At 30.2% G+C, this 16,523-nt stretch overlaps 1 protein-coding gene across 1 annotated transcript in view; it reads right to left on the bottom strand.

Annotated features, from left to right (window-relative positions):
* The window catches only part of LOC126837037 (uncharacterized), a 96,811-nt gene that overhangs the window by 36,773 nt on the left and 43,515 nt on the right, over positions 1-16,523 (bottom strand). Inside the window, exon 4 of the mRNA XM_050570758.1 lies at positions 4,119-4,266. Coding sequence (XP_050426715.1) covers positions 4,119-4,266 — 148 coding nt within the window. The remainder of the gene's footprint in view (positions 1-4,118; positions 4,267-16,523) is intronic.

The raw sequence follows: 16,523 nt of genomic DNA, 5'->3' as shown, positions 1-16,523 counted from the left end.
TTGTTGTAGTGGAATTATAGCATAGAGGACAGTGGTTTGTAGGAAAGTTTCCTAAAATAATTGATACCAATAAACTTTTAACTTTGCGTCGAAAACAAGAACTTAAAGGTTCAAAAATGTTGATAGCGAATAAACTGTATATTTCAATAAAGTCAACAACAAAACTTTATTCATATTAAAATGATTGTATTTGGAGTGCTTCATAGAAGTTTTTATCTTTTGCATTTGTTGTCATTGTTCAAACACATCATATTTACTTAACATTAAAAAAAACACAACCATAATCTTATCTTCTATTTAAAATTCCACTAGTATTGTAAAAAAAAATTTTTTAATTAGTTGTAGTTAGGTAAAATACATAAGACATCAAAATTTCGAATTGTAAATAGTTGTAAAATCTTAAAAAAAAAACAAATATTTCAACACAAATACAAACACGTTTTCAAAGTAATTGCATATTTTTATGTAAATATAAAAAACAAATATTAACAAAACATTCTATATAAGTTCGTTATTTGGTACCTTTTGGTAAATATATGTTATCATACAGAAATAAGATTTGTTTTAAAATATAGTATGATCATTGGCTCGAACAATTTTCTGAGTGATTTTAACGTCTTAAAAATTGTTTTTACAAAATACGATATCCCCCTACCTTTACACCTCCATATGAAATAAGAATTATAACTATACATATTATGTATAAACGAATTTACTACTATTGCAATTGCAGTAAAAGTGTTATTTTTTTAATTATATTTTATTTTTTTAAACAAACGTTTGTTTGTCCTCAAACTCTAAAAATTACAAAAGAGTTTCTTTGAAATCGCCGTCTTACGTTTTACGCAAACGCATAATGTTTGAAATACCTTATGTAATTGCGAATTAACTTTCAAATACAATAATTTTCGAAATGTTTAAATATTTTTACCCGCGCGACTACCTGTCATGTATACACTAATAGGTTGTAATAGAAATAATAATTGTTATTTATGAGCGCATCGTCTTTTATTGTTTTTCGAGAGAAAAACCTAATATTAATATATATATATATATTTTTTTTTTTATGTATATTCCGTAGAAATTGTTGGTAAATGGAAATCTGAATGTCTCCTTTGGGACAACCCTGTACAACCCCCTGTAAGGCAATGTTGATATATTATTCACGGTACTGTTGTGGGACGGGGATTTGTGTTTCGGTAATTCGCGTGCAGTGTTCTTTTGCATGTTGTGCCAGCCGTGACTGACTGGGAGACGGCATAGATACAATGTAGACAAACAGACAGCGCCGCGGCCCAAGGCCTAACCCGGCCGGCGTGGCATGGGCAATTTGTATTGTGGATAAGCGCAAAGGGTGAATCCACCGCGCACTGGGTGGAAAAATAAAAATAAAAAACGCAGCCGACACCGACGGCGTTTGACGTGAACTTCATTTGGGTTTTTTTCCCGCTCTTGTTTTTTGTGCCTATTTTTTGTATTTTGTTACCGATTACCGTTCGAGGTTGTTTTCTTTTTATTCGCGGATCTGCACACACCCGCCGACGGGTACTAATAGCTTTAGCCGCCGACCCCTGCTACCCCGCGCTCCCCCTACGTTGACTTCCTCTCCTCTTCCATCCCTTAACTCGGACGACGACTACTGCCGTTCGTTATTATATAACGTTTAGAGTTTTGTTTTACATTTTTTGTGTATTTTTTTCTTTCTCCCGTCTACAATCTGATAAAATACAAAATACAATAAACGTATACCTAACCTAGTAGGTAATAATATTATGTATTTTGTCACGCCGAACCGAAAACAAACGCCATGCATTCGTTTTTTTGTTTTCTTATTGCAAATATTATATAACAAACTACTTTTTTTTGGAAATCTGCAAATCTAGGACATATAGTACCTATTATAGTGTTTCAATCATATTTTGTAGCTACATCGACTGCGCTGTAGGTTATTTATAAAGTTGCTTTTTGTTTTCTATTAATCCGCTTTGAAGCCAAACCAAGCGTGCCACGTCTGTGATGAAATATAATAGAAACCCATTATTTATATTTTTTCCTGTTTTCGCAAAAAGTCGAGTGCTGTGGATAATAGAGGTACATTTTTTTATTGTTTCCTTAAATGCTTATATTATGCTTTGTACTCGGCGTACCTACATTTAATAATACAAAAACAATGCGAAATTGCGATGCCGAAATCGTTGTAAAAGCAATTAAAATTGATTAATTTTAAAACGTATTTTCGGTAAATTGTTTTTTTAGTCAGTTAACAGTAGTTAAACCGTATTCGCTGTGAGCGGTACCATTAACATTAGAGAAACAGAGCTAAGTCATAGCAGTTCAAGTAAGTAATAGTTCAAAAGAAACTAAAATACGGGTGTGTTTTTTTGACAGAAAAATGCTACTTGGGTAGAGTGAAAGTCAATTTTTGTATAAAACTTATATTGATAAAAGAGACAAAAGGAAAACAGATGTCCTAATTGAGAATTTGTCCTAATAGACATGCAAAGTGAATAGGTTTGATAGAGCGTGGAAATTGTTAAGCCAAGAAGTCAGAAAATACATTGAAATGTTTTTGGGCATATAGATATAAAAGTGAAAATTTAATTAACTAGCCCTCTCAGTAGTGTATTGTACTAGATCTAAGTAGTACTCGGTACAAAGAGCTTGTTGAGAAGGCAGTGGGAAGTTCTTGTAATCTTCCCGTCAGTTTACCGGCATTTACTAGATGAATAAAAGGCATCCTACACCTTCACGCTGATTGCACTATTGCTGGCTAAATTATTATAAGTAAACTGAACCAATATCTAATACATGGTAGAGAAACAGAATAGACTATTTACGGATTAAGTTCCTGCCACCGATATCCAACCCATATTATGTAAATGTCACAGCCTAGGCCAAGACGTTTCCAGTTGAATGTCTCTATCGAATATCGCTGATGACTAATGTCAAATTGGACGTACAAGCCGTAGTTTATTTTCCATAATTATTAATAGACTAATAGATCTATTAATAGTGTTTAATATTGTAGCTATGGCGGTGTATGGTTGGCGGGGTTTCTCTGGGTTTTCTTAACTTGGAATAATGAATTTGTCAGCGCTCTCGCTTGCAATTATTATAAGGTGCTAAGGTTTCATTGATTAACGCCGTCGGCCGGAATACGTGCCCGACTAATTACACGGTTCCTGCCTATACTCCGGTTGTGGTACCTATGTAAAATAATAATAATGCCGTTAGGTAATAATGATGTTCGTACGAGCCTAAGACAAAAGATAATGATCCCGAAGGGTTTACTTCAACGTAGGTCGGCTTTTATATTTTTCTTACAAAAAAAATTCCCTATATTTCCTAAACTAATGATTTGAATTATCTATTTTGATATTGGAGTTATTGAAATTATAGCGAAGAAACTACCTAAGTAGAATAATATGTTTAAATAAAAATAATCAGAGGCTACTATGTTTTCACTTTGTATTTTTATTGCTTTAGAAACTTGACCTATTGTTAGACAAATTTGAACAGCTTACTGCGTTAATTCTACTGGCCATCCATCAACATTTTTAATTTTTTTTTATTAGTATATTTTTTTTTATGAATTGTTATTAAAACTAATGTATTATGTTTTACATAAATATTTCATTTTATGTGACAAAAATATGAAGAATGATTATTAATATTCTTATTAGTCTTTTAAACATAAAGAATTTATATTTTGGAATATCTTACGATATTTATTATGTATTAAATTGTAGGTTCATTTAGTTTGACAAAATCAAACACATCAATTTAAACGTTTATTTCGAATACCTATTTACTTAATTTTGGCTTTCTTTAGTTTACACCCGAAGTGTAACCTAAGGGTTTGTGCATGTTTTACGCAATTTTAAAACTTATTGTAATTAATAAGATACAGTCATAATACATTTATAAGTATAGAAAGTTTGAGGTAGAACTTGTTTTTTTATCTAGATGATTTAAGACACGATCTTTAATTTTATATGCAAGTTATAATACCGTTCTTTTTTTTTTCCCATTACTGCTTATCTATATGATACAAGACTGAAAACAATAATCTGGAGTAAGGGTAGAAATGTTTTGAAAAGAGATCATCGTGTACTTACGGATTTGGTGCCTCGCAAGTGTTATCTTTGCCGACTTTGCAGTTTCTCTTAAAGTCCTCGTACGTTTTAAAACAATCTGCTGATGATTCGCACACCGTTAGCGCGTGACTACACGATGTCAACGTGTCAATGAAAAATGGATCGTCTTCTGTTAAAAAAAAACAATTATAATTAATTAATTTATTAAATGTTATTTTTAAGTACATCATTATATTTATTATTAAAAATATTCAGTGCTCGATCAGAACGAGTTTGGTGAAATTTGCCCGAAAATGGTTCTGCGATACATTTTTAAGCATTTAGGGTTTTTTTCTGAAAACTTGATGTTTTTTTACTTAATATTTCTTTTGCTTATGCGCTGAAGAAATATTTTGATTAAATTAGAGAATTTCAGAATGTAGATATTACATTATGAATAAAAATAAAACAAAGATAACAAAAAATGTAAACACATTTTTTAGTATGTAAAAATTCAATACAAATTTGTTTGACCCAGTCATTATTATCTTTGGAATACTAGCCTTGCGTCAGTTGCGCGTTCTACTATAAATTGTATTACACCGATAATAAATATCATTTTAAATATTTTTAGGTTTTCTTCAGCACAATGATAATTATGTTACCTTTAAACGACATTGTATAGTTGATATCTGTTATCGGACTTTATTTTTTAGTGTAATTCTGTATATTGAGCGATAAAGTTTTATGTTCTACTATTGTAGATTACGCGACGGTGCATAATTTTTATACATTGTACGTTTATGGGTATATTTTTAATTTTATATATTGATGTTATCCATTATATTATATAGATACGCATACATAATATCTGTAACTTGGAGCAAGAAGGGCCAACGTCAATTTTGTGCATAAACGAGTTAGTCCGCTAATTGCAAAAATTGAATCATTTTTTATATGCTGTGAAAAAATTACACTCTGAGGCCAAAAAATGAATTACTCATGAAGAGTTTGATAAAAAAATTAACATAGAGCCTAATGGAAAATAAAAACTTCAAAGCTCATTTTCCGAAAGTTGCAAAAAGTGACAATGGCCCTTTTTGCTCCAAGCCACAGATATATATGTATATACTATATATACATATAAATATATATTTTAATAATATTTTTTTATTTATTCTCCTTTTAATTGTTCCTTTTTATATGTATTAAATTAATTAATATTGTACAAATATGTTACAAAATTTACAATCAATATGAGAATTAAATAATGTGGTCAAATCATTAATTTATGTTGCAATAATACATTTTAATTAGCAAAATTGTAATTGTTCTACATATTATGTAGACGCGCGAATACTGATGTGATATTAAACCACATGACTGATGCAGGGTTATCGGAACAAATATGATTTAACAACAGCCAATGAATGTTTTTTTTTTATAAGATACATTTTTTTTAATGTAGGTATGTAAAATAATTGTTCGATTCGGAAAAACAAGTTATTGTAGTTTTTTTAGTTGGAGAGTAAAAATCTGAATTATGCCCGGATCTTTGTCCGGGACTTTTTTGTAAATAATATTTTTGAGATATTATAATGTTATCTAATAAATATCTTTTTCGTAATTTGTTGATCATCATTCACTAACCTACCTTAAGTGCAGAAAGCTTTAAGATTTTTAAATACGTCATATATTTTCCGTATGCTAGACATAGGAGTGTTGGCCAATGGGATCTAAACCCTATTTTCTAGGTAAACTTTTTCCATTTTCAAGTACCTTTTGGGTACGATTTCTGATCAATAGACATGTCATAATAGTATAAAAAAATAAATTATTCTAGTGTGGCAACACACGACAACTTTTTGTTTTTAAATACATTAATTTTCTTAGGTTTTTGATATTTGTATTGATATGTATGCTTCTTAAAATGTGATGTTTGATTAATAGCTATAGACTGAGTTGTGAGCTTTATTATATAAATATTTACTATTGATATTGGTTGGATTTGTTAAAACTGCTTATAAGAAAAAGTACTTCTATATTAGATAACTATATAGAAATTTGGAATGAAAGTTTAGCTATTATACAATTTTAAACATTAAATGAATGACGAGCCTTAATTATAGTACACAATACATATACAAAAAATAATTGTTTGCAAAAATTAAAAAAATCTCTGAAGTTCAATAGTTTTTGTTAAAAAACGATCCGGTTTTAGATCGGTTCAGACTCGAGTTCAAACGACTGAATCGATAAAATGTCAGCAATATGCGGGTGAAAACAATCTACTTGTAAGTTGTAGTCTATTATAATAAAGTTTATTTATGTATCCAATTATTGTCATAAATCGTTTAAGCGTTTATTCGTTGCATGCATTTTATATTATTAACAAAATGGCTTTGTAACGATTTTCAAAGGAAACGGGTCAGGCAAAAGAAAATACAACAACAATATAGTGAGCATACCGCTTACAATATAGTGAAATAATAATATAAGAATGAGACGTACATAGGTCATAACATACAAACATACATTTTGTTCATATTTTTTGCTTTACAAATCTTATTCAGAATTCAGATTCAGGAATCTTATTTTTAACTAATAAATCAATCAAACCTTGTCGCAGTTCACAAATTCCTTTTAAACTGTGAATTTCTAACAAACTATTTTTCTCCCTTCGCCAAACTAATGCAATCTCTACCATAACCACTGCCTATATTCAAAAAGAGCTCACAAGCTGGGATTGCCTGGGCGATTCCATTTTCACACTAAGAAATATCTGGATAATTTAAATATAATGTAGTATATACTATATCCAGCGACACGGAAGTGGTGCAGAGCTAAGTAAAAAAAATGGATGTGTAGTCTCTTTCCAAAAAAATAAGATTGGTTGAATACTTCCTTAGTTACAAAGAAAAAGGTACAACGTTTTCGAGGTCTTGTGATTTTTATGCTAAAAAATACTGTTTTGTTCTGGATATTTTATAATGTAATACATAGGTTGTACCCAGATTTTATATGTTGGCAACGGTGTGTGTTTTATTTAACCTGAATTATGGTATTTACTTAGTTCCCATAATATATCACATCTTTTAAGACTTATGTTAAAACACTTCCTATGTTTTTTTTTTTACTCAGTTACCGTTTACTCTGAGCTAGTGAAGTAGTTTTGTTGGGATACATTATACGTACTGAAATACATGGTCATTTTGAATAAAAAATGTACTATAATATGTTTCTGTCGTACACTTCTTTGGTAAATTCTACCACATAGATATGGTTGTATTATAGAGGAATAAGGAGCTATAGACTTTATGCGGTTTAAAGAATGTCTGGCAAAACTACAAAACTTTTTTCGTTTTAGACTAAGCTGCTTAACGCGTTATTGCTCTAGAAGTAATAATAACAATTGTACGGCATAGCGGAATAATTCAAAATTAGGCTAAATGCATTATGTTTACACTCAGCCTGGTTAAACTTGATTGGATCATTTAAATGATTCCATTGGTTTTTCAAATAGATTAAAAAGTTTTGCTATAACTTTGTTATAACCATTTTGTTTTTTAATTAATTTTTAAAAATATCAATTTAGCGGCTTAATGGCTTTATAGCCGAGAGTATAAATAGAACCACAATCGAAGGTTTTTGAGATTTAGTTTTATGATATTGAATATTATGCAAAGATTTGAATATTGTTTTTTTATAAGTTATATTTATCAGTTAGTAATAAAAGTAGAGCTGTTTATAACGGTAACTATAAAAAATGATAAAAGTTATAAATATGTGGTAGGTAAAGTGGAAAGGAGATTTTTTTCCTAATGATAATACATTTAAGGTTTAGTGTTTTTTGATTAAATAAGAGGCCAGTCAACCACATCAATTATTAATAACGACAAAAAAAAAAGCAAAATAGAAACTGTAATTGATAAAGCATACATTTTCCTAATCGAATTTACCTTATTTAACCTAATTTAGTTTTAAGGAGAATACACGGTAAGGAAAGACCAATTTTACTTTTATAGACCAGGGTAATACAGGGTTGATTTATAAGGACACTCATTTTCTCTTAAAATAATAGCAATTTTGTAGTTTTTTTTTTTTTGAAGATACTTTTGTTTGTGGTTTTTTTTTACAATATTTAAAAATTACTAAATAATTAACTTTTTTTAGTATTTTTTGAACTCTATCAATTTTTGAAACTTAATGGAGGAGGGATGTAGTTATTGTATTATGGATGTAGAGTTATTATTTTATCTGTGTGCATTCCTCAACTGCACTCTATCTCTCGTCCTACATTTTAAAATTAAATAACCTTCAAAATATTTATTGAAAACTTGTTTTTTACCTGTCAAAATGTTCAGAAAATTATTCTTGTTTTAAAAAGCTTTAAAGTTAAATAATATATACATTACCATTTATGTTTAAAAAGTTGATAGAGCAATAGCTAATGTTGTGAAATAAAAAACTATAGTGTCTCCACTAAGACAAACTACAAAATATTTTAAAAGTAATTAATGTCTTATCCTGAATCGCCCAGTATATGTTTTTTCATAGTTGTCACGTGATTAGCAAAACCGCGGACTGATTTTAATATATTATCTTTTATAATGGCATTATTAAATAAGCGTATAACTTACAAATTGTAAGTATAAATAATTAATGGTGACCCGTACCTTGCGGGAGGGGGTTGGGGTATCAACAGCGTAGTTAGATAGTTGATATCATTGTTTTTTTGTTTTTAATTTATTTGCATACAATTATATTATTATTAGTTATTATTGTTATACGACCTGAGCTGTATCACATAATAACAGACGGTGTTATTAGGCCAAAAGTGTAATCTGCGTTGGGGTTTGCCGGTAGCGGCAACGCGGCGGTTCGCATGACACGAACGCTTTATTACCTCAGCACGTTGATATTAAACAAAGGGCAAAAATTATTATGAACATAAAATTACAGACTATATTCTTAACTCGAACACTTTGCTGCAGTTATTCTATAAAAATTAACAAAAACTAATGACTGTGCCTTACATAAGATAAATCTATATGACATTTCTTTTCTACACACATGACGTGACACTGCAGAAAACATAATATATTATGTAAGCTATTTTTCCATATTTCATTGATTTTGGTTTTTCCTAAAAAAGAAAATGTACTCAAATTTACTGTTGAAGTTTATTCCTCGAAATTATGTAAATATATAGACAGGATAGACTTATCACGCAAAAAGAAAACAAAATATGAAGTTTTGTAAAGCTGGAAAAATATAAAAACTGTTCTTAAAAATAGAATTTAAATAATAAATATCATACTACGGCGAATATAATATTATGATTAAAGATTGTATTTAATGTCTTCCGTGTGACTTTAAGACATGTTATTCGCAATTTTTGTTCCCATACAATGACTTTGAAAAATTTATATAGAAGTGTTGAAATGGTATCTGCCAGATGTACGTGAAATTGATTAAACCAATGCCATTCAGAAGCGCCATAATCATTTGTTTTGTTTGATTCACATCGCCCACCGGTCGTATACAATAGCGGATTACCTATTGCGCTATTCTTTTTAGGATTTCGGTTATTCTATTAAAGATGAATAGTTTTCGTTGAAACACATTACTAAGCTAACCGATTCAGAAAACACAACCTTTGCGTGCGACTACATTGTATAATGCTTCAAACTAGCGTTTTTTTTGGGGGGGTTAGTTAAATAAAGAAAATAACAATAAAGCTAAAAAATGCAACGATAAAATAAAATAAACGTTACCTTTACAACGTAAATGAGTTTTTTATTTTAACAATGAAATTCAATTTTTTTTTTCATATCGTGAACTTATATTATTTTACGACTCACTAAACATTACAATAGTGAGCGTAAAAAAAGTTTTTGAAAAATATTCAACTTAACACAAGCCTGACGTAGGTTTTTTTCTTAGTATCTACTTTCTTACACAAATTCAAATGATTGCTTTTTCTTTTTTAGAGGTCTGTGGTTTTTATATTTTTAATAATTACTGCAATATGCTCTATGGCGTAGTAGATTGCTGGCTATTTCCGCGTTGGATAATAAAATGAGAAAAAACCCTTTGCGATTTTTGTGGTAGAGCTTTAAATTAATTTGTATTTTAATTGGCTGTTTTTGCTGTTCGCTAGATGTAATATCACAGCAATTTGCGAATAAACAAATTAAATTATACCTAAAGATAACGCGATTATAGTCCAAGCGTTTTAAATGAATTTTCAATTTTTCAGGAAGGACAAATTGCCTGTTTGAATTCTTATTAGTGGATCTTATTAATATAAGGAAACCGAATGACTAAGTGGAAGCCGATGCGACCGTCTTAAACAAAGTTTAGTTAGCATAATTGGCGAGACCGAAGTAATGTATTTTTAATTTTATTCGCAAACGTAAAAAAAAGTTGTAAAATAATAATCGACTGAGCGCTTTGAAGTCAGAAAACAGATGGTCAAAACAAAAATGGTAGCATTTATCAGCCAAAGCCCTTTAACGGGCAATTATTGGTTTCTAGAATCTGAGTAAAATCTAGATTACTGACATTTTTTTAGTTTTTTCAGCTATATTTTTTTAAACTTTATTTGTCAATAAAAAAACATCTAAGTCTAAATAATGACCACTACTTCTAGTTTAAGAAACAACTGGTGGTATACCACAATAATGTATAAAATATGCATGCCAATGTATTATTAAAATGTGATTTTATGCAGCGTTCCAATAAAGTGTCTTTAATATTTTTGATCCAAGATAATCAGAAAAATAAAACAGTTTACAAGGTTGGATTTGAAGAGTTTGTTTCAGTGAGCGCCGACAAGCAAACAAAATAGTTGTTTTTTTTAATGCACATTTACTATTACTGGTCATGTTATTCTTAAAACCGTTAAGTAAGATACCTTTTATTTTTCTATAATTTTCTATTGAATATATTAAAGAAAATAAATAGGACTTCGCACTTTATACATCCATCCGAGAGATGTGCGCAGTACACATATTGTTTACAATAGAAACCCCATTATGTTGATATGGGTACAACTGTTGTCATATCCGAAAACTTTAAGTGTCACGTTACAATGACCTAATCGAATAGGAAATAGATTTTCAGAAAGACCATAATAATACAGTCGAATTTTCGTGATGACTTGTCGGCCTTTTCACATTATTGCTGCTTCGAATTTCAAATGCACGGTAAACTATCCAAGTGAAAGTGGTGAACTTTTTTTTTTGTGCAGAGTGAGTTTATATGTTCCTGTCGAGACGCATTGCCAGTTTTGTTCTCGCCTGTCAACTCCTATAAGGTATAAAGTTATTTTTTCCTAGCGTTAATACAGGTCGTATAAATGTGGAATGTATCAACAAAATAATTTCATCCCTTAAAAAAAAAAAAAACCAGACAAATCGAGTATGTGTGGGTACGTTTTTTTTCATAGTGGTCTATATCGATTTGCAATACCCGCGCGGCCCGAATTGGGTTAAGAACGGAATTGAATCTTCAAATACTTTTTATACTTTTTCAAGTGTATCCTTCAATTTTTAACATAATGCATACAACAAAACATTCAAGTTTGGACCTACGTTGAACAAATAACGAATATTTGTTCTTATAATAATTCGGAATAATAAGTAATAACATAGGTAAACAGAATTTAGATTAATAAATACTACTTTTAAGGACTTTTGAAATAAATAACGATAATAACATTGCGAAAAAATAAAGTTGTGATTTTGCTTACTTTATCTTACAAACAAAATGTATAGAAATATATTAACCCGATTGAAATGATTAATTAAATTGTATTTAACTTTCTATCAACTAGTGATGGGAAACCGAAAATCTAGATTTTCATAAAAAAAAAGGGTATTTAAGCTACTTAAAAATCGTATAAGTACTAAATATTATTACAATATAAAGCTGTGTACCAAGTAAAATATTTTTGATGAAAATGTAAAAATGAAACAAAATAAATTGCTTTCGGATTTGTTGAAATCCGAAAATCCGAAATCTGAATGCAATTTATAGACAAAGTTTAGTGTTTTTTTTTTAATTTCCATCAGAATAGTTTACTTAGATACGCAGCTTTATACTGTAATAATATTTAATATTTGAGAGATTTTTAAGTGGCTTAAATAGCGGCTTTGAAAAAAAATCTAGATTTTCAGATTCCCAACACATCTAGACGGTAAGCAAAATAGGTAAATAGACAATACAAATGTTTTGGTCGTTTGTCAATTGAATAGATCCCAAGTAAAGAATTAAAGGTCATTTTTTGGTTGTACAAAATATTTCACTTGTTCCGTTAGTATAGTATACTTGTAGTAACATTCGGTTAGTACCTGAACAACACAACAACAACAACATTCTGTTTCGAGTCATTTTTTTAAACTGTTTAAAAAATATAGTTAAATCTGCATAAAGTCCAAGTAGTTGTTAGACAATTTCTTATAATTATTGTTGCTCAGAATAAATAAAATAACAAATTTAACTGAATAATAATATATTTTCAAAGTAAGGTAATAAGAGAGATGAGTTAAATAATTAGTTGTTGATCCATTAGATATTATTATACGTTATAGACGTTTAATATGTTGTTTGATACTTGATATTGTAATAGTTTTTTTACAGATTTGTTTTGGCTACTATTCCACAACGTTATAAACTCCTTAATTGGTAACAATAATGTTTTGTATTGGGTTGAAAATGAAGGATCTTCGATTTGCTCGAAAAATACAAAACCGTTGTTTTTTTTTTTATAAGTTATGAGCAATAACAATAAAAACAAATCAGTATATCGTACAATAGTGGTAAAGGTGGGTAACAAACTTTGGTGCCTGCAAAAGTTTCAGGAAATAATTTCTGGCTGGGGTCACGCGAACGCTGATGATAATCCGTTTGTTTTTAATTCGACTTCGCTAAATATTCATTTCACGTGAAAACGTCAGGTGTCGCCCACTTTAACAGCTTTAACCATTTCGTATTTCGTTATCGACCTAACCACAACACAACCACAGCTGACCTAGATGTTTTACGATAATAATATAAATGATTCAAAACTAGAAAATTTATTCACATAGCTTAATGTCGGATTCGTTTTTAAAAGCTTTGGCGGTTTTGGAAATTATCCGAATTTAGAGCGGTCCGAGTTGAACAAGTATTGCACCATTTTAAGCGGCATCTTCTTAAAGAGTGATAAGGCTAAGTAGAAAAAGTAAAAACTTAAACCTGGCGATCTAACACGTGTTTCATCTACAATACCAGATACATAATATTATAATCATTAAAACTGATTATGGGTTCCAATCCTTATTTACCGAGTAAAATATATTAATCAAACAAAAGTTGTCAAGTATTAATCATATTTGACGTTATTGTAATACAAACAAATTGTATATACAAAAAAAAATGTTTTTAGCTTATAGTTGGGTTCATCGTATTGTCCAATTGAAATGTGTGGTAGATCTTTTGTGTTAAATAAAGCAACATTCTATTATACTATGTCTATACAGTTAAAAATTCATATTTCTGGTCTCAGTGAACCGTTGATCCTATGCAATTAAAAAAAAAAAATAACTTTTATATTGAACCTTTCCGTTATGCACACGTGGCGTTAGCAAACAAATAACTATTAGACTACCGACGTTATTTGGCCTAAAACTAAATACTATTTAATTTAAGGACAAATTTCAAATAGTCACTATCGGGACACCGGTCGAAAACTTATTATTATAAAATGTATTAATATATTATATTAATTAATTAGTTTATTTATTAGAGTATGTCATTATTTTTACTTCTAAACTATTCCAGCCGAGAGTTTAGAGTTTTCAAACTTTTTTATTTCTCAGTAAACAAAAAAACAGAGGTCGTCGCCAATCGTTGAAAACGGCTGTTACTTCACAGCAGTTTTTCAGCTGTTATATTACTATTGGAGCCTGTTCAAAGTTTTAAATCTTTGTTTTTAAAAAAACTAAAAACATTTTTTTTCACTTGTTGAGTTGTTACACTTTAAATAATTTATACAACACTATCTACTTTTTCAAAAATGTAATTCAAAGGAGAAATTTAAATATAAAACTTGCTACTGATTTTTCCAATTCCCAGTGCATGTATTTAAATATTTTTATAAACAAATATGTTGATCTAGAACAAGTAAATACACGATGCATTTAATGATAAATATCAAAATAATATATTATAAAATAATTAAATACATTTTTTAGGGATTTTTTTGATCTAATAGTAACGATTTAGGCGAATAGTCAGGGATAGAACGAAAACGAACACAAACGCGTTGTAGTGATAATTTTTCACTGGCCTTTGCCTATTCGCATGTGGGGTTAGGTTAGAGTGTTATGACCATACACGGTCGACGGATCGAGCACGGTGAGTTTTGGTTAGGTTCCCGGTGTAAACCGTAAAGAATAACATTCACTCGAGACCGAAGAAGATGCAAACGATTTTATTCTCTCGTTCGGTGCCTAGGTATAAAAATGTACCTGTAATAATACAACAACAATGTACTATTCTCGAAACACCAAAAGGCGATTAGTGTCTAAAGGCAAAGCGAAATTGCATGAACAAGAATATATTATATAGGTACTATATGCTCTACACAAACCGTATGCATATAATTTGTGTAAACAAATGGGCCACGGACAGACGAAGGCGGCGCTGCAGAGGAGAAACGAGGGAAGATGTATACAAGCAAAAAGGTTTCACGGAGTTTCCGGTGTACATAATAATTTCTAACACCGAAATTGGTGAAACGGCAAACAACACACACACACACACATTATGCATGTATGTATATATATATATTTTGCAATATTACTACGATAACGCGGCAAAAGGTTACAATGTATAGCTGGAACGAGAAAAATATGTTTTCTGCTATCAAATTTCGACTTCTCACATCCTTTTCGACTTAACGACTTCCGGGCGAACGAATCCGACGCTAATATCCGACTGTAAAAAAAAAAAATAATAACGATGTCAAATAGGTAAACGTTTCCTAGCGTCAAATTGCAATTACTATAATGTGTCGCACGTGCGACGGAAGTCGGTCGTGCCTTAAATAACGTCATATGCTCCTCTTTTGTTTGCACTGTTTCCCGTTTAGATATCCATCGCTATTTTTCTCTGTCTGAATCGCCTCGGATTAAAGCGCAGAACTAGAAATTACAAACGGGAAAGCCCCATAATCCGACAAGGGCTGCTAAAAAATGGTTTCATGCCGCTTTCTTATCGTGTCGTGCGGCTAACGAAAATAAACACAAATTAAACGTTTTTTTTTCTGTTATGAGACATCTAAAGTAAATAGTAACTCTTAGAAACTTTTGAAAATTATACACTACACCTGATGTAATGTAAATAACCCTACTTTACTACTGTTATTAGTATACAATAAAATTTTGCTGTCTACAACGATTATAGAGTGGAAAACGACTTTATGAAAAAGGGACCTAGTCTTAGAAAAGTTACCTACGATTTTACATAAGACCTCGAAGTCATACGAGTCCTTTTATATTTATTTTTCACAAAAAAAAAAAAATATAACCCTGAAAGTCCACTGATACTTTCCAATACGAAGACTTTTTTATTCCTAAAACGGAATAGGCCATTTTTCACGCAATTCACCTCTATTAAAAAGTGTAATTTGAATATTAAAACTAATAAAATATAACATGTTACATTCCGAATTTTTTTTTTTCCAAGACAAATTATGTGTAAAAATAAAAATAAAACTTTACTTCTAATACTTTAACTCTACTTCTAATTCTACAAATAAATCATATAAAACATTTTATAAGATAAAATCAAATTTAGTCCAACCTAACTCTAACTTATTACTGCATTAATGGTCATGACCACCATTTTTAATAGCAGCCCCTCAAGTAGTTAAGATAGTATTCGAAATTTAAAAATGTATTAGTACACCATTAGGATTCTTATTTCTATAAAAGTGTTGTTTATTAGTTTTAATAATTTCTTAAACGCTTAGTGGAAACAAGTGTGCGAGGCATGTAAAGTAATTAAAGGGTCCAGAGCAAGAACCAGGTATCTCCCTATTTTGAAATTGTTCAGGACAGCCAAAAGAAAATCCATTTACCACCATTGGCGGGAAAAATTCGTTTTGTAATATCTTTGTAGGCAATTGTGATTTTATTGTTTGATGCTCGAAAAGGTAAACCATTTTTCCATGAACATCTTCCCAAAAAAAACAATTTTTTATAAAAAGTTGAGATACCTGGTTGTTGCTCTGGACCCTTCAATTTGCTTTGAAGCACGGCGTTCTGAGTATGCAATATAGGTTTACTTGTTTCATGGTGGAATTAACCACACGCCATAGCATTTTATAAAACATAGTTTTAGTGTCGTATTTAGGGGTGACTGAGGGGGCTGCAGCCTCCCCGAAATTTCAGGAAA

Source organism: Adelges cooleyi, unplaced genomic scaffold, assembly GCF_023614345.1.
Source record: "Adelges cooleyi isolate 19-005CV unplaced genomic scaffold, UGA_ACOO_1.1 ACOO_flye_CR_arks_rails_tigmint_CR_PRNA_247, whole genome shotgun sequence".
Classification (NCBI taxonomy): domain Eukaryota; kingdom Metazoa; phylum Arthropoda; class Insecta; order Hemiptera; family Adelgidae; genus Adelges; species Adelges cooleyi.
The sequence above is the reverse complement of the archived record's forward strand: the minus strand, read 5'-3'. Positions and strand labels throughout refer to the sequence as shown.